The 25,463-nt window shown below is 46.3% G+C and overlaps 1 protein-coding gene across 1 annotated transcript in view; it reads left to right on the forward strand.

Annotated features, from left to right (window-relative positions):
- Positions 1-14,295: 14,295 nt before the first annotated feature.
- The window catches only part of C7H16orf78 (chromosome 7 C16orf78 homolog), a 37,274-nt gene continuing 26,106 nt past the window's right edge, over positions 14,296-25,463 (forward strand). Inside the window, exon 1 of the mRNA XM_029610632.1 lies at positions 14,296-14,572. Within this exon, the coding sequence (XP_029466492.1) occupies positions 14,495-14,572 (78 nt within the window). The 5' untranslated portion in view covers positions 14,296-14,494. The remainder of the gene's footprint in view (positions 14,573-25,463) is intronic.

The following is a 25,463-nucleotide window of genomic DNA, read 5'->3' on the forward strand; positions in this document are numbered from 1 at the left end:
CTTTTGATCTCAATCCTTGCAATCTATAGAATAAGTGCACCTTTAGGTTGTATCCATTTGGTTCAGTGTGAGAAATAAGTCAATCAGCATCCTTGCATGTGCAGACTATATCAATTAGCATTTTAGGATGTGATTTCGTTAAGAGATCCATATTCAGCAACTGGCTGGCTAGCAAAATCAGCTGCGTAAACTTGTCTGGCTAACTTTGCAGGAATATTCAGCAGTGCAGATGTGCCACTGAATATACCTGGTTACGTTAAATTTAGCCGGCTAAGGCCTGGATTTTCCATTCTCGCAGAGAATGGAGAAGCCCGGTGGTAACGGGGGGGGGGGGGGCAGGGCCTGCGAAAGCCGGCAGCCGTCACACCACCGGGGTGTTATCGCCGCCGGCTTTCGAGCCCAATAGCGGCACCGTGAAAGGTGGTGCTTTTGGGCGCACTACTGGCGGCGATAACGGGTCTTACCTTATCGCTGCCAGTGAAGTTACCGCCACGTCCGCCTCCTCGCCGCCCCGACTCCTCCCCCCGGCAACCTAGCGCACGCGATAAGGGACCCTATCGCGTGCATTAGGGTCTTTTCGCATGTGACATGATGGGGAGGGGAGGAGTCGGCCGTGTTTTCGCTTCCGGCGATAATGTTACTAACATTATCGTCAGCAGTAGCGGGCCGAATAACTACACCTTTTATGGTGTCGCTATTCGGTGCGAAAGCCAGCAGCTGGCACACCACAGTGGTGTGAAGGCTGTGGGCTTTCGCAGGCCCGCCCCCCCCTGTTTTCACAGGATTCACCATTATGTGAAAGAATGGTGAATCCTGGCCTAAATTACCCCAGAACACCCCTGCCCCGCCCCTGAGTTAGCTGAATAACTTTTTAGCTGGCTAAAAAAAATTGTCCAGCTAACTCAGGACTGATCAGTGTAGAGGATTTTCAAATCCCTCCGTTTGTGCAGCTAAGGCCTAACAGCACAGCATCCTGATTCACTTCGATCTTTAGTAGCCCAATTAGCTAAGTGCTGTTAAGAAATTTAATAGAAAGTGCTGAAGCACACATTTTTCTTCACAAAATAATTTAAAAAAACAGACTTTCAAAGAGAATCTTTTATTTATTATTATTCAGTTCATTACATTTTTTGGGTTACTTGAGGACTTTAATATGTTACCCCCTAAAGAAGAAGAGAAAAAGGGGGATATTCAAATAATGTACCAATAATGCACAAGAAGCAAACCTCTCTGGGGAAATAGCCGCCAATAGCCATCCCCTGGCCACATAACCAAGTCCAAGCATGTCATCTGAATCCTCCAACCCCGGAATCATTAGACTAACTTCCAGCTTAAGCAGTGCCACCACATTAACCAACAAAACTGGCCCTGGTCACCCGCCCCAGGCACAGACTATCAAAATTAGTCCGTGACCCTCACAATAAAGCTGAAATAGCTGCAAACCATTGCAAAATAAGATAATAATGTTCTCCAAAACAACATGCCCACCCCCAGGCAAACCAAAGGAAAACTGGCAAAACACAAGTAGGCAGACAATATGCCCACCCTGCCCCAACAGCCAGATATTTACATACCAGGTAAACCAAGGCGCAGCAGATGCCAATCCCCCATCATCAAATGGCATGCTGCCAAAAGCATCTCGCCACCATACACAACACCACTGCCTAGGGACAACAAAAATGAAATCCATCACTGCTTCCGTCACCTTGCTACTAGTCATCTGGCTGGCTAACCAATTTTTTTCTTTGAAAAAAAATATTTGAATAAATGATAACTGCATAACTATAAACGTACCCCAAATTCAGTGCATGGGTCCGAATCGTGCTGGGGCCATTAAAAGTCCCAGTTCCTTTTGCCCTGGGGTGTGGGTTCTTGGTCTCTTGGAGGGAAGGATATACTTTAAGGCACAGGGCATAGATGAAATCCCTTGCGTGTGTGTTACTGTGGGTCTTCAGGGCAGGCAGACTGACAAAGTAGGCAGAACCTGCTGGTTAGATGCTCAAATAAAACTTTACCGTGATTTGAAAATAATTAAGGTACATAAATGATATGATGTCCAGTTACACCCAGATACAGTAGTTATCAGGGGGTACAGATTTAAAATCTCTCTACCTCTGTGGAAGTATCCCTGAGTACGGAGTCCTGAGATTTGCTTGTTATCCATGGGGTGGCGTGACCAAGTGTCCCAAGGTGGCTGGGGTGATCCTAGTTGTTGATGGGTCCCCTCCCTACAGTACCAGAGGTCCAAGGATACTCCCGATCTTCAAACCTGGCAGTGACCTGCGTCCAAGGGTGTATACTCCTTTGGGGGCCTCCGGATGTCCAAACTCCTTCAACCAGATCGCTGCAGACCTTTCTGGGTGAAAGGCCGTTAGCAAGGGAAAAGTTCTTAACACTTCTCAAATGTAGGGTAAGGAAGGGTGGCAGGAAAAGAAAACGTCCTTCCCAAACTCAGGTAGGACAGAAACACCTTGTTGGTCACTACAAACTCCAAAGGGTCTCTACATAAGGAAACATCATTTTGATTTGCTTGTACTATTCCATAAAAGGTTTATTATAACAAGAAAAAGAAGATGAAACAACAAAGCAGAAATCATTAGAAAGCTCTGGTTTAAGCACACGTGGAAAACAGCTGGTTCATATTTTCTCCTGCTCTCAGCCCTCCGTAGCCCAGGAGAAGAAGATTATTCTCTACCACCCAAAGATATTTATTAATGTAGTGTGTTCTTGGCACAGGAAGAGCCAGGTGGCACAGTGGGTTGCATTCAAACCTTTCACCTTAGAAGACAAATTCAAATCAGTGAAATGCATGATGGAAATCTAGTCCCTAGAAATATTTAAAATTGTAATAATAAATAATAATATTATTCTACTAATTCACATATATGTGATTTCATCAACACTGCACTGTGCAAGGCAGGAATAGTGTCAAGGTCCTTTCCTTTCAGAGCTTACAATTTCAGGGCCTCATTTATAAGCATTTTTCCCATAGAATGAGAGAAAAGCCTTAGGAAATCAGTGCCTTAGTCTGATTAAATGTTCTTGACTTAACCCAGATCACACAGCAAGCGTTGGGTATGGGATTCAAGCCAACATCTCTTTGTTTCACAGATATTTGTTTCTAACCACCACACATCACTGCCAGACCTATCATCATAAAAATATCCACCCAATTTAGTGTCTTCAGTAAACTAAGCTACATAGGCTCACCACTGGAATATCAAGGATAAGAGAAGATAGGCCCAACGTATATTTGCATAGCAATCACATGCATAATGGCTGACATTTTCATAAGAACAGATGTTACGAAGGGAAAAAGTGTGTAAACTGCATCAAAAGTAGTATTCATTGCTTGTAGACAGTAATTACGTCATGGCCTTGAAATTATTACCTTGATAGTAATTCAATGACTACTTAGGTCTTTTTAAATTAACAAGAAAATTACATAAAAATATTTTAATTAGAAATCATCTCTTCTAAATGTCTTACTACACAATAGAATAGGGGTGGGTAAATTCCAGCCTATCTTCCCGGCTTTCCAGCCTGTTTACCTCCCACACATTCCCTATATGATCTAGTCCATTGCTACCCTGCCCGAGTGGCCCTGTGTCATCACTGATGGCCCATAATGATGTGATGATGTGTGCAACATGGATTGATAAAGCAACAAGGAAGGCTGTCTAACCAAACCGTGGAGGCAACAAGTGGAGAATTAGAAGCCAAAATGTCCAAAATTTTGGATTCTTTACTGTAGAAATAAATATCTTTAAAAAAGCCCGACTCAGGCCGAGTTTCGCCCTCTTACAATGGGGCTGCATCAGGGGCGCAACAGGATCAAGTGAAATTCTTGCGTGTTCAAATAGAGTGTGAATAAAAGACATCCGATGGTCTCTGGATTTTAGTGCCAATCAAAGTTGTGCTGTAGTCAGTTAACAATATTGCCACGATTAGTTACCTATCAGGAGCGGTCAGTTCATACAGCAGATATTTAGTGCATTTCGGGACACTTATTTCTGCAGTCAGCTCAATCTCCAATACACTCTGTCACATGGTAGGAGCAATGGATGGTGCCGGCCATCCATTGCTCCTACCATGTGACAAGGACTGACCAATGGCACCGGTAGCCTCTGTGACATAGTAGGTCAAAGGCTTTCGGCGCCATTTTGAATACCGGCAGCCGAGGGCGTGAATGCAGGAGATGGCTCCCGGACCCCCCGCATGACCACCAGGGAGCCTTGGTAAGTCTTGGGGGGGTCAGGAGGGTGGGGGAGTTGTAGTTAATTAAATTTTAGCCAGGGAACGAATATGCATTAACGCATAAACGTATCAGGGGCCCCCCTTGCGAATGCAGCGTATCTGCCCCCCGACGAATCCTGAATGCAATGTATGGCGTCCCTCTGCACATCCCTAATGGGCATTTAAAAAAATAAATGTCATGCCCAGGCATCCCAGCCCAATTTACAGACCCCTAACACCCCAAACTCCTCCAATTGTTTGTTGGGGTTTTTGAAAACTGTGATTTGAACTTTTGGCCAGCCTGCTGGGTTGGCCTCCTGCTTACCTGCCCCCTCCCTGGTAAATAAGAAAAGAATAGCCTCTCCGTGCTCTCTCTCTCTCCCTCCCCACCAACCTTAAGTTTCCCACCCACCCAGAACCGTCTTCAGGGTCAGGACCCTGTTTCTAGCGCCGGGGTCGCGGTACGCTTTGATCCTGGGAGCTTGTGACAGCAAAGCTGATAGCTTACGCTGCTGACGTTGCTGCCAAAGCAGTGCTGGGAGCACAGGGGATCGCAGAGTACTGCAGTCCTGGGGGGTAGAAACAGGAGCCCCGCCTTGAACAAGATACTGGATGGGTGGGAGGTTAGGGTTTGAGGAGTGAGAGGGCAAGGGAGAGAGAGAGGAGGGGCCCCTCTTTTAAGCATTTTATTTGTCTCGGGGAGGGAGTGGGGGAAAGGGGAGACCAGTCAGCAGGCCAGCCCAAGGTTCGGTTTACATTTTCCAAAAAAAAAACAATTGGATGAGTTTGGGAGCGGGAGGGCTCAGCCGGCGGGGCACTTTTTCTCAGAATGAGTAGTTGCGGCCGAGAATCAGGCTGGGTGGCCCGAGCTCGACTTTTTTTTTTTTTTTTTTTTAATGCCCATCGCTCCTTAACCGGCTATATTCTTTTGAACATAACTGGTTAAGGCTACCCGGCCACACAAGGCCGGATAACCTTAGGACTGCTCTGAAACAGTGTGGAAGTTATCCAGCTAAGGTAACCAAATGCACAGTGATACTGGCTAAGCCAGGAAGAAAACCTTACTCTGCCCGCAAAACATCCCTGGAACACTTCTTTTTAAGACAGCTAATACTATATAGTTGGATAATGATTGATCCAGCTATAATTTAGCCGGATATGTGCCCTTAATATTCAAAAGTGCCTTTGAATATCGGCCCCATTGTGTCCTGATTCCAAAGTTGATGGAAGAAGGGAAAGCTGAAAGCTCTTGTCCAAGAACTGGAACGGGCACCAGGCTGAGTTTTATTTCTCTTTGCATGGGAGAAGAGAATTTTCCTGGATTCCCGAGACTTCAAAAGAAGAAAATACCTGTTGAGATAACTTGGAGGGATCACCTAAATCCTATCACAGTCCTCAAAATGGTTTGAGAACTGGTCTTGATCTTTTGGGACTGTGCTGAAATGTATTTTCGATAAAGACATTTTCCAATTCTGTACGCTGGACCGTTTCTGTTTTTGTATCTGCTGAACTTATTTTATTCAGTAAACTCTTATTTTTAATTGTAAAACAAGAGCTTGCATGGATTGATTTTGTCTGCAGTGTAATCCCTTGGATCTCACGGGTGAATCCATTCTCCCACAGTGTGACTCTATGCATTTCCCAGATGCTGCACCAAGTAACAAACAGCTTAGCATGCTCTGAGGTTTGACGTCTCCCCCCACCCTACCCTCCGCCTAGATCCATGGGCTGAAAATTACCGCTGGTTTAAAATTTAGGAATTCCCAGTGGTACGATAGGATCAGGGGAGAAAACTGCATCTTCTAAATGTAAATGTAAATATACATATTTTGCATGCATAGATTTGCACCATCTTTTGAAAGTGGTGCAAATCTGAGCTTGCACTCTTTGAAGTCTCCCTCCCAGCTTCCGAACCTTAATCTGAAATAGAAGAAAACCTTTCACCCTAGAGGAGAAATTAGGGGATGTGAGAGAGAGACATTTTTTGGTTCAGGGGAGCTTCCTATATCAGATCTGGGGTCAGGGATGCAGCGGAGAGTTGTTGCTGTGTCCAGGGGCAATGATGCATTGAAGGAGAGGTGGGTAAGACAGTTGCCTGTGTCCAAGCCTAGAGGGGATGGGAGCCCATACAGAGTCTGATTAAGGATAAGAGTGAAGGGTAATGGGAGTAGGGGGACCACCCTGGCCAGGATACCGCCCAGGGCTCAAAGCACCCTTAATCCATTCCTGCCCAGATGAGTTATTTCACGTTAGATCAGGTCTTCTTCAAAGACTCTACGCAAGTAACCTAAGTAGTCACATGGGTAGCTCCTCTGAGTCTGCTTATAGATGGAGTTTCAGACCCCCAATTATCTGCTGATTTCCCTTTTTGAAAATTGCAGCCACACAGGTGAGTTTTCAGAGGAGTTACATATGTAAAATGTAACATACTATTGTAGCAATTTTCAAGACCATTCACTCATGTTGGGTGAACTTGACACGTTAAACTGAACTTAATATGAATAAAACCTATGGACAATTCAATGGCATATAATATAGCAATTTTCAAAAGTGCACACATGGCAAATTACTTTTACACATGTAAAAACTACTTTTAAGCATACAAACGCTTTTGAAAATCAGGCCCATAGTGTACTACAGTAAATACTCACCTAGAAATACTGCTTCTCAACCCTCCCATATAAACTATGTAAAATATGAATGTGTAATAAATTTGTTTGGTCTTGTGCATATATCTCATATGAAAGGTTTTTATAAATTGGAAAGGTCAGAACTAGGTAACTGTCTTGTCTGAGTCAGCTTTTCCCAGTGCATTAATCTTCGCTATTCAGGACATAGTCACCAGTCAACAAGTCTGAAGACATCATAGAATATACAACCTTTTTAATTAAAACCTAACCTAACATCTCTCATTAGCTAATTACAACCGCCATAGTTCTCGTCCTAATTCTGATGGATCACCATCATATTCTACATCCTGGAAAAGCATGCCCTCTTGTGTCAGGCTTTTATTATTATATGTCCTAAATTCATTAAAGTCCTGGGATAGAGAATCTGAATTTTTCTCTTTTTTTATTCTGCACTTTTACCTTTTTTCAGCTTGGTGGTGTCTTTATAAGTGAATATTTTTCTGAAGTTTCCAAAGATTTATTGGTTTAGATTTGACTACTCACCTTCTCCAAATCCAAGCTCGAGGTGCATTACAATTCAAGTACTGTAGTTATTTCCCTGCCCAAGAGGACTTAATGGTTTAAAATGTATCTGAAGCAAAGGAGGGTGAAGTGACTTGTCCAAAGTCACATGGTTCATTGGTGGGAGAAGCAGGATTTGAACCCTGGCTTCCCTCCTTTTTAGCCTAATGATCTAACCACTAACCAATTAAGCCTGATACATCACTTTGAATACATGTACAGCATTGCTCTCTGCTTCCACAGCAAGGGGAAATTTGGAAAAGAGGATTTGCATTCAGACAATAACCAAAAAGGACTGAACTTCATAATCTGGGTAAACAAATAAGCGTGGGGGTAGCTTGCTTATTACGGTGGTTACTACCCCAAACCAATTAATCCTAATACATTTATTTATTTATTTATTAGTTTTTATATACTGATAACTGTTTTCACATTGTATCGGTTTACAGGGAACAATGATACAGATTGCCTATATATGTGGCAGAACAGTTACATAGAACGCATATTTAACAAGAAAACAATTAAATGGAACGCATAGGTAACAAGTAACTTCATCATATAATAAAATAATTACGTGGGCCGTATGGTCTCAAGGTATAATGGTAAAAAGGGCATTAAATCAGTACGGCATTAAGCATGTTAGGGGGAGGAGAAAAGAGGAGAAGCAAGCACGACTATGTACAAATTACAAGCAGGAGTTTAATAGAGATTTGTTATGCTTTTGTGGCAATGGGTTGGGAGAAGGCCTGTCGGAACAGCCATGTTTTTAATTTTTTTTTTTTAATTTCGATGTGCATTATTCTGTGAGGAAATCAGGGGGCATGGTGTTCCAGCTTGAGGGACCTGCTATTTGGAAGGCTCTCTTTGTTGTGGAGGCGAGTTTTGTGAGTTTGTGGGAAGGGTGTGTGGAGGATTCCTTGGCAAGCAGTTCGTGTAGGTCTGTTGGAGGAGTGGAGTTGGAAAGGTTCATGAAGCTATTGTGTGTTTTCATTCACTAGGGATTTGTATATGAGGGATAGGATTTTGAATTGTATTCTTGAGGTGATAGGAAGGTGAAACATCACTTTGAATGCATATACAATGTTGCTCTCTGCTTCAACGGCAGGGGGAAATGAGGAAAAAAGGATTTACATTCAGACAACATCCAACAAGGCATTGATCTGTGCAATCTGGGTAAACAAACATCGGGGTCACTTGCTTCATGCGGCGGTTACTACCCTTAACCATAACCCTTATGTTCACCTTTGTTGCAACTCCAACATTACTCTCTGCATCAATGACAGGGGATGGCAGGAAATTTGAATCAAACAGTTACCAACAAGGTTGATGAAACAGATAAGTATGGAAAAATAAGTGTAGAAGCTTGCTGGGCAGACTAGATGAGCCGATTGGTCTTTTTCTGCCGTCATTTTCTGTTTCTAAGCTATACCTTCAATGATTTATTGATTTCATTTAACAGAGTTGTGACAAGAGAGTTCATATAACGGGAGTAATTTTCCAAACCATTTATAGTCATAAAACCTGGCTTTATGTGCACAAATGGCTGTTCTACCATTGACCCGGACTCAGTGCACGTAAAGGTATGTGTATATTCTGGTATCATGCACACTGTACACATGCTGAGGTGAGGCATTCTGTGGGGGTGAGTCGGAGCAGGATTGGGGTGAAGTTGGCACTTAGGTTGTAACATTTCGGCAGGTCACGGGGAGGCCCGCAACCAGCCGTCCTCACTCGCTGCACCACTGGTCGCCAAAGACACTGCTGGAATTCACTCGCGGCACTGACGCCGCCATTGCAGGCCTCCACCGTCGTGCTGCACCTCCCCCAACTATCAAGGCGGGAAACTCTTCAGGGCGGCTGGGCATTTAAACCCAGCTGCACTCCCAGTACTTGCCTCAGCAACAGTGTGTGTTGTGTATTCCTAATCCTGCATTCCTGGTCCTGCCTTGCTCCAGCCTTGCCTCGTTCCTGCTCCAGTCCTAGCCTTGTCTCATGCCTGCTTTCTCCTGGTCCATTCCCAGTCCCTTGTTTGCCTGCTGTCCTGGTATTGGCCTTGCTAAGGACCCAGACCACTCTCTTGCCTGCTGCCTGCTTCTGACCTTTGCTACGGACACGGACCACTCTTGTGCCTGCCGCCTGCCTCTGACCTTTGCTATGGACCCGAACCATTTTCCTGCTTGCCACCTACCACTGACCTCTTGCCACAGAACCCAATTATGCCTTACTTGCTGCCTGTTTTGAGCCTCAGCCTCTATCCTGTAACTATCTGATTGCTGTCTGTCCTGACCTCACCCTGGTCTTTGACTTTCTCTTTCCAACTACCCTTTGGGCATTCGCCTACGTCCTGCCAGCCCCTGAAACCCAAAGGCTCAACCTGTGAGGAACAGGCTGGTATTGGCGAAGATCCAGCTCAGTCCTAGCCAAAGGCGTGTCCACCAACTGTTGGTGTGGGCTATTAGGTTCACCTAATAGGCTGTATCAACCATGCCATAGCACAAGGGCTGACAACCGTGACATAGACACAAGAAGGTCGATATTCAAAATTAAATAGTTATCCGTCTAAATGGCAAAATTGGCAAATTCAGTCACTTATCCAGCTAAATTCTAGTTATCCAGCTAGAAGTTAGCCGGTAAAGTGTGGGGCTTGCCAAAAGTGGGCAGCATTCCGGTGAGGGACAGCATTAGCCATATAATTTATCCAGCTAACTTTGCTCGGGCTACAGACCTGTCCTAAAGATATCCGGATAAACATATCCAGCTATTTTTAAGATCCAAGGTAAAAAAGACAAAAAAAATTGAAAAAATACCGCTGAAACTGGGAAGAGAATAGTGTGAAGAAAGCCAGGATTGAGATACTTGCCGCCCCCCCCCTCCCCCGACGTCATCGCAGCTGGAGCCGGTCCGTTGAAAGGTGCCAAGCCAATAGGCATCGCGCGTTGTGCGTCGCGCTCCGAAGGGGCGCGACAAAGGGGCACTCCCCTTTGTGTACCCCTTCGTGCAACCCATAGTGTTAACCATTTCCATGTTTTTTATTTCCCTTGTTAACAATTTTCATGTTTTATTATTGTTTCAATGTCTTAGACAAAGGAAACGCTTGATTTCCTGCATTCTTTTTGTTGGAATGTAAACCGATGTGATATTGTAAAATCGAACACCAGTATATAAAAATAAATAAATAGATAAATATTCAGTGGTACAATCATGCCGCTGCTGAGTTATACCCTACTAGTTAGCGAGATAAAGCTATCTGACTAACTGGTTGAGCTGCACAGCTGCTGAAAATGGAACCCAACGTTTTTTATTTTAAAAAGTGTGTACACAAGTGTACATGCGTTACGCTCTCTGAAGAGAAGGTGCCGCTTTATATGAGTGAATGTGCGCATGTTCTCAGCCAATTGCCCATCTATTTTCAAAGTGAACTTGTGTACCTAAGTTTGCTTTAAAAATACTCAGTAAAGTCTGCCTCTACAAAGTAGAGGCAGACTTTACCACTATGCAAGCTCTTTAAAAATGTACCCTCTTTAAGTCCTGTTCAGACTCTCAGAATGGGATTAGACAGTAAAATGTTTCCATTACTCCAGAGGAACTTGTAGTAAAATGGGTCTTCTCCTAACCCTAGGCTTCTCGAGCATCTCTGCACCTAATGTTTAGCAAATTGCGGGAGCCAGGCCTGGGCTTGATGGCAGCAGCGCCAACAGGGGCAGGGCCTGAGCCAGCACGTGCTCACAGGCTCTGTCGTCAACCTGGAAGGCAGGACAGGACTGGGCCTATGAGCTCACAGGCTCTCTTACTGCCTGCTGCGCTGCCATTGCTAAGTCCAGAATCTGGCCCAGCAGTTTCCCTGAGATTCAAAAGAGGTTGGCTGATGGGAAAGGGGAGTTGAAATGGAGTACAGAGATCCTTGACGGGTGAAGGAAGAAGGGAGCAATGAGATCTGTGCTTGGGAGCGGACCAAAGTAGTCTATTTCGTTTATTAAAATGTGAAGGGGGGGCCATGGACCCTGGTTTCTGACGCCACTGAGATGGCAGCTCTTGATATCACTAGGCTGATACTTTCCAAACTGGCCCTCTATATCCATTCATAGATTGAACAAGCGAAAAAAAAAAAAATGGCACAGTACTTAAGCATATAGGGGTTCAATTTAAAACAGCTTGCCTTGCTGCAGAGTCTGTGAGTAGATTTTGCCCATGGATTTTGTACCAAATTTTAAAGAGAAAGTACACGCATGCGTCCCTTTGAAAACCGTCATGGGTACAAAGTATCTACGGACCTTTTTTTTAAATTTTTTTTTTTTTTTTGCATGGGTAAAATTTTGCTGGAAAATAATTAATTTAGATTTGAGACTTCAACCTACGTGTATTATTTTTCGAACCCACCCTGGAGAATAGCACCCTCCAACCCAAGTAACAGTACGCATGCCATGGAACACGCACATATGTTTAGCAGATTTAAGGAGTGCAATTTGTAGGCAGCCTGTTAATACTGGGAAAATTGCACTGAAAGTTGCCCTTATGAAAGCTAGCAGAAAGTATCAGTCTTGTTTTGCAGGCCTTCCTCTTGCTCTGCCACTGTAAACAGCTGAAATTGATAATGATGGACCTGCACAACTAGATCACGATGAACTGGCACAGTTATATGAAGCTCTGCAAGTTTAATACAATTGAAAGCAAACTGATTATCTAATGAGTATTAATAGGGCTTTAGATACTGTTTGCCCAAAGAGAATTTGATTAGATGACATTTTTTTTCCATCTTATAATGCCAAGTTATAAGCAGTAATTAGGTATTACACAGGGAGGATAACTGTGTAATGCCAAATTAGTGCTTATACCTTGTGTATGTATGGCAATGCGGAAATCTACTCCTGTATTTTATAACTTGCGTGTGTGTGATATGCGCAGGTCATAAAATATCCACAAATGTACCCTTCAACCTGCACACGTATGTAAAAACAAAAACATGTGACTTTATATTGCACTTATACGGATGACTTCCGACTTATCCAGCTTAAGTAGATTTGCTGCTCCTTATCCAGATAAATCTCCTATCACTTACTCCAGATAAAGAACAGGCGTAAATATACACGCGTAAGCTGCCAAATCTACACGCATTAATTTCATAAAATAGCAGCTTACACATGGAATGTTGGCCCCACCCAAAAATGCCTCTGGGCCATCCCTTTTTTTTACCTGTACCTTCGTGTACATGCTGTAGATTTCTAAAATAGCATTTATGCGAGTATAAGCTACTGACATGCATAGAATGCTGATTTTTACATGCACAACTTTTGAAAGTTCACCTTAAATACTATAAAGCTATCATAATATGCCTGGTGTAACTTTAAATTTCATAAAAAGGTTCAGTTAGCTAGGATTTTCCAACCTCACCAGCCTCTCTGAGATTTCAAAAGAATTGTATTGTTAGATATTTATTTTTCCAATAAAGATGAAACTTCAGGAAAACATTTTCACTGATAGTCTCGTTGGTTTTGAACTGACATCCCCACTTGCTTACTGGCTGCCATTAGAAATATCTCTCGGATCAGCTGAACAGTTGGAGAGACTCTCCCTCGACAGATCCCCCCCCCCCCCCCCCCCGCTGCTGAGCAGGGGGAGAGGCCCTCTGAGAAGGCTGCGGGTGAACATTCAGACCCCTCTCACCAGGATCCTGGACACCCCCCGCTCTCCCATCTATCTTTCCCCACTCACAGCTACACCCGATGCCCCGCACACCCTGCACTGAAGCATAAGCTTTGGCAACTTTTCCCTCCATCGGATGGAGCCAGAAAAGCGACACAACCCGGGTAGATTTATGGGCGGCTGGGAGATACTTATGGATAAGGCCGTCGTTTGGGCTATTTTTTTTATAGGCAGCCAAGCACCACGCTGCTTCTTGGACTTTTGGTTAAGATTAAACATAAGGTCAGAGTCGAGAGCTAAAGATGAAGAGATTAAGAAGTGGTCCACATTGGAGGGGGGGGGGGCGGGGTTTAATGCCCTGCTATCCAACCCAACTTGGGACATGAAACCAATAGGACTGTGACTAAAGCAGGAAGATCAAAACTTGCATTAAAAAAAAAAAAGATACAGTAACATGACTTACTGACTCCAAATTAGTCAAGCATCTACAGTAAGAAATATGTGTACTGTAATAAGTATCCAGTAATGTTAAACATCCACTACAAGTAATATGTCATTTTTTTCATTTTGCCAGGTGATCTGGACAAAAGGGAGGGAAAAATGTGCAATCAAGCCTAATGGGACTTCATGAGTAATTTCTAATAAAACAGTTTTTACAGCACGTTAATGATTACTGTATATCATCAAGCTTTCCATCCCTAAAATATTTTCAACAGACATTGTACAACAGCCAAGGCAGAATTAACACTGAGCTATAGCCTTCATCCTTCCTTAAAGTAGTACCATTCGGTTTTTAACTTGGTCTGATTTTGCATTTAAGTACTTAATAGCGAAACTCAACATGTCATGAAGTTATGCGCTCTCAGCACTTCAAAACCCTTTCACAACAGCAGAGCGACAGAAACGGCATTCTGAGTTCACAACCCGGGGACCTCCCCTTCTGAGTGAGAAGGCCTCCCTAAATTGCAAAGGAGACTGTCACTCCCGGTTTGGTCTCAGCTGTCACCTTCGGACACACAAGAGAGGGCAAGCCGTGGAAGAGACAGTCATCCCGGACAGCGAGGGACTGCTGGTAACCAACGCTGCTTCAGGAGGCTCCTGCCTTCAACATTCTTTCCACGATGTCATAGTCCGCTTTGAAAAAACTGAATGTGTCCATCCTGGTCGTTAGGGTGTTGCCTCGTAAACATGAAACAACAACAACAACAACAGTGATATTATTACCTCACGCTCCTGAGACATCATAAGACTATACACATTGCCTGACCGGGCTGATTCACCAGGAAATGCATCCACTAGAGGTCCCAGCATTGATGAAGATACCATGTTAGGTGCAACCATGTGATGATCCACTTTGTGTTCACAGCTTCAGAGAACTGTTATAGGACATTTTGAAAGCAGCGACCGTCTTATCCACAGCTGGAAAAATGAGTGCAGGGTCAGAATGGATAGACAGCAAGCGAGCCAAAACGCTAAGAATCACCAATGACAGAGAATCACTCCACGTATGTATAAGGCTGTGATTTTCCTCCCTCATCAATATATATACACAAATTTAATTGTTTATTGCTCGTGTTACACACAAAAAAAAAAGGCTAACTTTCAAACAACTCTGCGCAGCCCCGGTGTACGCGCGTGCGAGGCCACGAGGAGATCCACCGTAGTATTTTACAACCTGCGCATATGGGGCGCAGGCGAAGGTGGAATTTTAAAAGCCTGATGCGCGCTGAAATTAGGGGGAATGTGCGAATACGTTGGACTGGCGGATTTGAAAAGCCGCCCGTATGTGCAGATACATGCCACTGCGCGCACAAATGAAACGTTTCCAAAAAAGGGGCGTGGGCATGGTCTGGGCGGAGCCTGTATATTCTGGGATTTGAACATGAAATTTGCACGTAAATACTTAGGCAACCTCACCCCAGTATGTGTGTCCTGCGTGGGTGGGACCATAAAATTACTTGTAAGCTCTTGGGGGCAGGAACCCTGACTGGCTCTTTTCTGTGCCCCTTTCTCCAGGGTGGGAATCCTTTGACTTGGGGGGGAAAGGCTTCCTTTCGGGTACCAACGCAGGGGCGGCTGGCGGCTTTTTTTTCGGTATTCTCTGGGAGAGGGTTCACTTCTCTTCTTATGTGCTGTGTTCCTAACGAATATACCGGACACACTATATTAGTGCCCAAACTTAGGTTTACTGAATAAAATAGCTGCAGGAGGCACAATAAATACGTTTCCAACACCACAATCTCTTCTCTTATAAATTACAGTGTTCACCTCTGTCTGTGCAGGAATCCCCCAAAAAGGCAGGGATCCATCCATCCTCCAGGGTTAGGTAAGATGGACGTCCCGGTGGGCAGGACAATCCTTTAAGCTGGTTAGGAAAACTCCTTCCAGTGATGGCCAAAACTCCTCTCCTTACACAGGGAGTAAAATTGTCTCTCTCCCCAGGGGCTGAAAACTCCTGACGGGCGTCCTCTAGAACAGTGGTCCCCAACCCTGTCCTGGGGGCCCACCAGCCAGTCGGGTTTTCAGGATGTCCACAATGAATATGCATGAGATAAAATTTGCATGCACTGCCGCCATAACATGCACGTTTTCTCTCATGCATATGTGGATATCCTGAAAACCCGACTGGCTGGTGGGCCCCCAGGACAGGGTTGGGGACCGCTGCTCTAGAACCTTTACAGTTCTGTTCTCCATGGTTAAGCAGATTCCTTCCACTCCTTTAGATTTATTTCAGTCTCTGACTCTCCTCGGGATTCCAGTGAGGGATGCAGGCTCTCTTACTCTGCTCCACTGCACGTAGGAAGGGGCAGCCGAGCAATCTTCCTCCTGGATGCCTAACGTAATCATCTTTACCTTAACCAAGCTAACACCAGAGTTGTCCCTTTGTTGTGGGTCACCGCCTCACATGGGCTAACAGGGTGGATGGGAGGCTGTTAAACTAGGGGGGGTTTGGAAGTCCTATCACTTAACTGGGCAAACTGGGAACAAACTGTGAAAACTGGCAATGGTGGCAGAGCATGTGCCCCAGCCCTACTCTAACCCCCCCCTCCCCTCCCCAATTGTTATTATACCTTTTGCACCTGCCTGGATGTAGGCGCAGGTTGTGCGCGCCGGCAGCCTGCCGGCACGCGATCCTCCAACACAGCTGCAAATGGCCGCTGTGCCGGAGGCCTCTGGCCCTGCCCCCGGACCACTCCAGACCACCCTGCCCCGCCCCCGGACCGCCCCTTTAGTAAAGCCCCGGGACTTAGACGCGTCCCGGGACTTTGCGCGCGTCGCTGGGCCTTTATAAAAATAGGCCCAGAGGGCGTACCCCCCCACGGGCGTAAATCCTCTGGAAATCTGGCCCAGAGTGCGCATCCACTTAAAATTGAGCAAACATATTTATTTATTTATTTATTTAGCATTTATTTTTATATACCGAAGTTCTAGTAACAATGTTACTAATCACTTCGGTTTACATATAACATTGGAATGACATAACAAGTGAGTCTTACATAGAACAGGAAAATGAACTTGGAGAAAAAACAATTGAAATTAATAAGTTAATAAATAACATTAAAACAACAATAAATAACAGCAATCCTATAGAAAGGGGATTAGAATTAGAATGATGCAAATATATGATGCAAATATAACATATATGCAAATATGTTATAAAATTGCTGTGTTCCTGGGTGCAGGCTGACGAACGTGTGCCCATGTGCTGCTTTGAAAGTTACCATCCCTGATTTTAAAATATGTATATGTCTACCTCCCAACATATGCGTGCATGTTTAGTTACGCATGAATACTTGTAATGCATTGAAAGTGTATACCTTACCTATGTCTTTTATAAAAATATGCCCATATATTTTATGCACAAAAAAATTACAATTTGCTTGCATAAACCCCTGATTTATGCCTGGAAGTTGGTACATTTTAAAACATACTGACATAAGTGAAACCACCAATTTTGCAATTTCCTCCACCAGTTCACCCATTCCTTCTCCAGCTTATCGAGAACCTCCTAGTTCTAGATCCTGAATTTCCCCCCTGTTCTCCCAAGCAATAGCAGCCAATAGACTAGTCTGATATCTATTGCATTAGATAACTAGCAGATGCAAAATTGTGTGACTAAGTTGCCTAATGTATTCGCATAAATCTCATAAAATAGCAACTTAACATGCATACCTCGTGGCACCGCCCCGGAACGCCCTTAGACAGATTCCTTTTTGCACAGGTAAATGTATGCGCAAAACTGAAAAAACATGCATATTTCTGATGTTTATAAAATAGCATGTACACAAGTGCAAGCTACTTAGGTGCATATATGCTAATTTTACACACATAATCCTTTGAAAATTCAACCTTTAGTACATAGAAGAAATATATATTTTTCTTGCTGAAGGCTCAATTCAATAGCTATTTCCCTTAACTCATCTGAAATTTGATTAAATCGATGGCCGCAAGAGATTTTTTTAGAGCAGATGAAAGGGTGTCCTCCAGATCTGTCCTCAAAAGTTCCAGGTTGACACAAAAGTCTTATTTCTTAAGCAGAGTTTAATCAAATTCAAAATTATGGATAAAGAAGTGGAGTGGGTCCCCGACATGATCCATATATTGCCGTGCAGCTATGCAAGGAGGGACATCACAATCTAAAATAAAGAGAAGATAAAAAGATACTTAAATGACAGAGCATACTGAAGGCTTCACACAGCAACTGATCATACAAAAATAAAACACATGCCATAAATGACAAATCTTCTTTTTTCTCACTTAGTGCAAACAGAGCAATTCCCCAAATGTCTTATAAGCAGAGCACCAAATTAACAAAATATATAAAAGAAATAAAAATTCACACCAAAAAGGTCATGTGGTAAAAATCAACCAGTAGAAATAGACTGATGAAGCTGGTCACATGACAGTGATACACCAGTCACTGAACCTTTATAGAACAAAATGAATGAATAAAGTCTTATGATCATAATCCACCAATCAGAAGATACTCAAAGGGGAGGTCTTTAAAATACAGAAAAATTCAATGAATGAAAACAGGAGAGTAACATCCACATACTGCAAAAAAATATAGGGGATTTAACCTACTGAGGAAGTAGTATTTCGAAAATGCCAAGGAATTAAAAAAAAATGCAGACCACTCAATCTCCCAGTTTAAGTCAGCTGGGGATAGGGTCTGCAATATGAAACTCCACCCCTGTTCATGGCAGATAAGCCATCCAAAGAGATTACCACCACAACTCCAACAATGCACAAGTTCAATAGCAAATACTCCCAGTGCCTTCTCTTTTGACAGACATCTAAAACTTCCTTTACTTGAAGGCAAGCTTCCGGTTCCGCAGAGGCTTGGGTCGGAAGTGCGGTCATCGTGAAGGCCAAGACATGACAAGGGACTTGAGGAGCGAGACGTGGAACGTTTTGTGAATGCCTAAGCTGGCGGGTAGGAGAAGCTGATATGTAATGGCCCCCACTCGCCACAAAACTGGGAAAGGGCACACAAATTTTGGAGCCAACCTCTGGGAAGGTAAACAAAGTCGGATATGTTTGGTGCTATGCCATACCTTCTGGCCAGGAAGGAACGTGGGGGCAGCGCGGTGATGGGCATCAGCAATTTTTCTTGCCTGCTCGGCGGCCTGGCCCAGTCTTTGTGTGACTTGCTCCCAGAGGTGCTGAATTGACTGGGCTGTTGCTTGAGCTGCCAGAGATGGCACATTCAGAAGGACTGGAAGCGACAGACGGAGCTACCGGCCATAGACAACATGGAATGGGGAGCTCCCTGTGGCGGCTGCAACGTGGGTGTTATGTGCAAATTCTGCCCATGGGAGAAGATCAGCCCAATTGTCCTGCTGGTTGTTTACATAGGACCGAAGAAAGGCCTTTAGGGACCGGTTTGTTTGTTCGGCCTGGCCATTCGCTTGAGGGTGATAAGCGGAGGTTACGTTTAGGTTGATCTTAAACTTGCGGCATAAGGACCTCCAATACTTCACCGCAAATTGTGGGCCTCGGTCTGACACGATCTCCTGTAGGAGTCCATGGAGGCGAAAGACGTGGTTTAAGAAGAGGCGCTCCAGTTCGGGAGCGGAAGGCAGGTTAGGCAGAGGGATGAAATGGGTCATCTTGGAGTAACGATCTATGACGACCCAAAACATGGTGTTTCCCTTGGAAGGGGGTAATTCCACAATGAAGTCAGTGGCAAGGTTCATCCATGGTTCTGTAGGTGTTGGAAGAGGCTGGAGAAGACCCCATGGCCGTCCAGTGGGCGTCTTCTGCTGGGCGCAGATGTGACAAGAATCTACGTAATCCTGGGAATCCTTCATCATGCTGGGCCACCAGTAATGCCTGCGGAGCATCTCCAGGGTCTGAGCCCGACCAGGGTGACCAGCGAGTCGAGAATCATGGGCTCAGCATAGTACTCGCTCTTGAAGGTGACGAGGCACCACCATTTTACCGGGTGGCACGTTGGTAGTAGCTGCGAGGGAGATGCATGTGAGATCAATGATGTGGGTCGGACCTTTGGGGGTATCTTCTGGATCTATTGAGTGTGAGAGTGCATCGGCGCGGAGATTTTTCACAGCCAAGCAGTAGCACAACTCGAAGCTGAACCACAGAAAAAGGAGGGCCCAGCGGGCCTGCCATGAGTTCAGTAGCTGGGCTTCTTTAAGGTGTTCTAGATTATTTTGGTCCATGTGGATGGTAAACTTGTGCTGAGCCCCTTCAAGCCAGGGGCACCACTCCTGGAGAGCTAGCTTCATGGCCAGTTCGTGGTCCCCAATAGTATAGTTGCGTTCTGTGGGTGAGAACTTATGGGAGTAAAAGGAGCATGGGACTAGGGTTCTCTTCATGGAGAACTGGCTGAGGACCGCCTCCGCACCAATGGCGGATGCATCAACATCTACGATGAAGGGGCGGTTTGGGTCTGGATGGCGGAGACAGAGACCAGTATGGAAGGCCTCCTTAAGGGCCTGGAATGCAGACTGGGCTTTGGGACTCCACTCCTGGAGGTTACATCCTTTCCTAGTCATGGCAGTGAGTGGAGCGGCTAGCGTGGAGTAATCTGCGATAAAATGATGGTAATAGTTCGTGAATCCCAAGAACCTTTGCAGGGCCTGTAGACCAACAGGCTGGGGCCAGTCGCGAATACCTTGGAGTTTGTCTGGGTCCATGGTTAATCCCTGGCTGGAGATGATGTAGCCCAGGAATGGGAGACTGGTGTTACGAGCGCGCGCGGGCGCGGTCGTCGTAAGCGGGTGGTGGTGAGCCCTTGGGCCACGGCAGGACTCAAGGAGGAGCCCCAAGCCACACCGTGGGAGGTGAGCTGAGCAGGCATGGTGAGCCAGGCAGGCAGAAACAGAAGCAGGGAGTCCGACCCTCAGCCGGACCTGCATGCCCATGGTAGCCAACACGGGCAAGTTGACTAATGAACGGTCCTCCGACTGTTCCCGGCCCTTTCGGACCCGCCGCAGGGAACGGCAATGGGCAGCAGGCCGGACAGAGGCGAGGGCAGACAGAGTCCTTAAACAGAAGACATCAGACGGGGCAGAAGCAGGCTGAAGCAAGACGGAGACATCACGACAAGGGCTGAAGCGAGACACAGGAAAGATCCAGGCGAGCAGGAACTCCGATGCTGGGATACTCACATCCGAAGCCCCCTCGGCTGGCAGAAGCTCAAGAGCCCGTGGGACGAATCCCTCCTGTTGGCCACTCCAGGGCCCAACAGGACAGAAGGCTCAGGAACCAGACGAGGACGTAGGTCAAGGCAGAGACAGGAAGACATCCGGGCAAGAGCTGAAGCAGATACTGTAGACAAGGCTGGATGGAAACATGGCACTGTCCAACAGGGCGCCCTACTCAGCCCACCCGTGGGACTGAGTCGCGGACCACCCTGTCCCAGACGCGCCCTACACAGCCCAGGAAGGCTGGTCGCGGACCACGCTGAGAAGGAGGGTGCAGGGAAACTCCAGGCGAACAGGAACTCCGATGCTGGGATACTCACATCCGAAAGTCCTTACGGCTGGCAGGCACAGGAACAAACATCTAGGCAGAGACACTGGACAGGGATCCATCAAAGCATATGATGATCACGGAAGACCTGGATCAGCAAGGATACAGACGACTGGAGGACCTGATCCGAAGGCCCGTTGCAAGTGAACAGAAAGTCCTTAAATACTGGGGGTAGAAGGCAACTCCCTGGGAGGAGCTTGCCAGGACCGCCCACCGCTGGGCCTATAAGTCAGGTGGAGAGCTGCGGGCCAGCCCCTAGGAGAAGGGCGTCGCCAAACAGGAAGTCCAAACGCTGGCAAGCAAGCCACAGGCACAGCTAGGCCTCTCAGGCCCTGGAGCAAGTCCCGGATGGAACACAGGCGAGGCCCAGGCTTCAGAGCGGCCTCTGGAGGAAGGTAAGAAACCTCCTGTAGCGCAGCAGCAGGGGGGATCACAACAACTGGACTGTTGAAAAAGGTATTTCTCAAGTTTGGCGTAGAGATGGTGGTCCCTAAGCCATTGGAGGATGGTCCGGACATGAGAGCAATGGGATTCCAAGTCTTTAGAAAAGATCAAGATGTCATCCAAATAGACTACAACAAAGGAGTATAGGAGGTCTCAGAAGATCTCATTCATCATTCTCTGGAAGATGGCAGGGGCGTTGCATAGCCCAAAGGGCATCACTACGTACTCATAGTGTCCATCTCGTGTATTGAACGCCGTCTTCCAGATGTCTTTGGGTTGAATGCGGACCAAATTATAGGCCCCACGCAGGTCCAACTTGGTAAAAATCCGGGCCCCTGGAGCCAATCGAATAGCTCACTGATAAGCGGAAATGGGTACCGGTCTTTGCGGGTGACTTCGTTCAGGCCACAGTAGTCAATACACAGCCTTAAGGTACCGTCCTTCTTCTTGACGAAAAAGAATCCGGCGCCCGCAGGGGATGTAGAGGGCCTGATGAATCCTTTGGCCAGGTTCTCTTTGACATGGCCTGGGTCTCGGGAAGTGAGAGTGGGTATGTTCTCCCTTTGGGAGGCGTGGTACTGGGTAACAGCTCGATTGGGCAGTTAAACTTCCGGAGAGGTGGTAAGATGTTGGCTTGTTGCTTTGAGAAGACATCTTGGTAGTCAGCGTAGGGCGTAGGTAACCCAGGAAGGGTCGTGGAGGTTAACACAGGTAGGGATGGGGACACCCGCCATAAGCAATGTGTCTGGCACCGAGAACCCCACTCAATGAGCTGGAGTGCCTCCCAGTTGAAGTGTGGGTAGTGTAGTTGTAGCCAGGGTAGGCCGAGGACGATGGGGTATACTGACCGTTTCAGGACCAAGAAAGGAATCTCTTCATCATGAAGAGTCCCTACGGTCAGCCGGATGGCTAGGGTGTGATGGGTAATGTGGTCGGGTAGGGGTTCTCCATGGATGGAGGCTATTCGCAGCGGATCCTCAAGAGGTTGAGTAGGAATCTGGAGTAATGTGACTAACTCCTCAAGAATAAAATTCCCACCGGCCCCAGTATCCACGAGGGCAGTGATGGAAAACAAATGTGCCTCCCTGAAGAGGGAAACGGGAAGCAGTAGTTGAGGGCCTATAACTGTAGTGCCCAAGCTCGGGACCCCCGCTGGGCTTAGGCTTTGGAGTTTCCCAGACGCACTGGAAAGGTCTGGATATGGGTCCCCTGGCAGAGATGGAGGAGATGTTGTCCGGTGACCGCCTGTCGGCCTGGGTCATCGAAGGTGCGTCAGAACGTAGAAATGAAGTGAGGGAGCTGCTGTAGTAAAGAGTCAGAACGCTCCCAAAGCAGGGAGGCCCATGCCAGGGCCTTCCCCTCCAAACACGAAAGGATAAAAGTGATCTTTGTCACTTCGTCTGGAAACAGAGAAGGTTGTAGCGCAAACTGCATGTAACACTGATTAATGAAGCCTTGGCAGAGACGAGGGTCCCCATTGAATCGGGGAGGAGCTGGGAGGGCCAGCAGTGCTCATGAGGGCGATGAACCAGAGGAAGCGCTATGAGCAAGAGTCCCAGGGTTGGCCATGGCGGACTCTTCAAATCGTGACCGTTGTTTCTCCACCGAGGTGACCAATGCCTCGAGGTATTGCCGCTGCTCCCGGACATGTGTAGCCAGCCTGGAATAGCCTGCAAGGTGAAGGACTCTGCCGAGTCCATGGCCTTGGCAACCTGTTTTGCTGGAGGTGTACCCTTGGTCTGGCGTATGATTGGTACGGCCCTCTGAGGGATCCCAGAGGGCGCCTGCCACCAGAAGGCAGAGCACACAAGAAGACAGAGGCAAGCTGGAGCTTCATCATTAACAGCCCGAGGGCTCTGCAGGTTGAACCCTTGGATTCCCGGGCTGCCTGGGCTTAGGTGGGCCTCTGAGGGTCTCCCGGAGAGATGGTTGAGAGGTGTGCCCACAAGGAGTAGAGGTGCGCAGCTGATGGTGAACAGATGAGCTAGACCGGAACAGAGAGTACCGGAGACCACGGGTACAAGGCAGGAACTGAAGATCTTCCGGGCAGGGTAGGCAGTGCCTTGTGGTCTAGCTCGAGGAAGGCCACAAACAGTGTCAAGGTAGGTGGGCCTGGTGGCCTCAGGAGAAGCAAAGAGAGTGTCCGAATGGAGTGCAAGGGTCAAAGCCAAGATATCCATCCGAGGATGGTCAGCCAAAGCAAGGGTCAGATCCAGGTATCAGTCTGAGCGTGGTCAGGGGCAAGCAGAGGTCAGTTCCAGGTATCAGTCCAAGCGTGGTCAGAGGCAAGCAGAGGTCAGTTCCAGATATCAGTCCAAGCATGATTAGAGGCAAGCAGAGGTCAGTACCAGGTATTGGTCCAAGCGTGGTCAGAGGTTAGTATCAGGTATCAATCCAAATGTGGTCAGAGGCAAGCCAAGGTCAGTACCGAGTATCAGACCGAGAAGGTATAACCTGGGTTGCAGAACGTGGAACAAACTCAGGAATGAAGGAACACAGGAACAGGCGCTGGAACACAGGAGGAACCATGGGAATACAGGAACAACGCAGAAATACTGGAACAAGCACAGGAACTCAGAACACTGGAACAAGCACAGGAGCACGGGAACACAGGAACAACGCAGAAATACTGGAACAAGCACAGGAACTCAGGAACACTGGAACAAGCACAGGAACACGGGAACACAGGAACAACGCAGAAATACTGGAACAAGCACAGGAACTCAGGAACACTGGAATAAGCACAGGAGCACGGGAACACAGGAACAACGCAGAAATACTGGAACAAGCACAGGAACTCAGGAACACTGGAACAAGCACAGGAACACGGGAACACTGGAAAAACGCAGAAATACTGGAACAAGCACAGGAACTGAGGAACACTGGAACAAGCACAGGAACACGGGAGCACAGGAACAACGCAGAAATACTGGAACAAGCACAGGAGCACGGGAATACAGGATCAACACAGAAATACTGGAACAAGCACAGGAACTCAGGAACACTGAAACAAGCACAGGAACACGGGAACACTGGAACAAGCACAGGAACTCAGGAATGAGGACGGCAACTAGCTCACACAATGTAATCCATTTGCCAAGGCAAAGAATGGAGGGCTGAGCCCTGCCTTTTAAGTAAGGCTCACGTGACGTCATCGCTGGGCACCACAGAGCGGTTTCCCGCTGTGGTGCCTTTTGCGCACGCGCATGCCTAGGGGCTGACTGCAGCAAGGCGTGGCACGGGCTTCTCCACACCACGAAGGATGTGGAGCACCGGAGCAGGAGGGAACAGGGTCTGGAGTTGAGGAGGCCGAGGAGCTAGGAGCCTAAGGGCGCAGACGGATATCTACGACCGCGGGAGAGACCGGGGGAGCAGTGGAGGCTGGGTCTGAAAGGTGAGCAGGGCTGGTCGCAGCCCTAGTGCGGCCGGGGCGCACAACAGTAAGGCTGTCTTAAATGAACTGATATTCTCCTATTACAGTTTTCTTTTATACATCACATTCAAGTATTTTCTCTTGAAACTATCTTCTTCTGTTAGGACTGTCAAAAAATAGTCATCTTGCTTAAATAGTTTCTGTGCAAATTCATTGATTACTAATGTTTTCATTGTTTTCTGTGCATAGAATATTTGTAATTATGTTAAACTTCATATAAATAAAATAAAAATAAATAAATACAATAAAAAATACTAATTAATAGAGATAAAGGTGAGCAGTAAAACTACTGAATTTCAAGATTCATTTTTCCTCTTTCATCCAAAAAAATGTTCTAATAAAAATCAATGGCTAAAAAAATAAATATACAGAAATAGTTTTCTTGAGTTATTTTCATGGATGTGCAATTCCTAATTGTTTGTTTTTTTTCTGCAGATAATAATTAGACATATCTCTACTTCAATACAAACCACAAGGAAAATACATGACACCTAGCAAAACTTTATCCTGTAGACCATAGT

Source organism: Rhinatrema bivittatum, chromosome 7 (genome assembly GCF_901001135.1).
Source record: "Rhinatrema bivittatum chromosome 7, aRhiBiv1.1, whole genome shotgun sequence".
In the NCBI taxonomy this organism is placed as follows: domain Eukaryota; kingdom Metazoa; phylum Chordata; class Amphibia; order Gymnophiona; family Rhinatrematidae; genus Rhinatrema; species Rhinatrema bivittatum.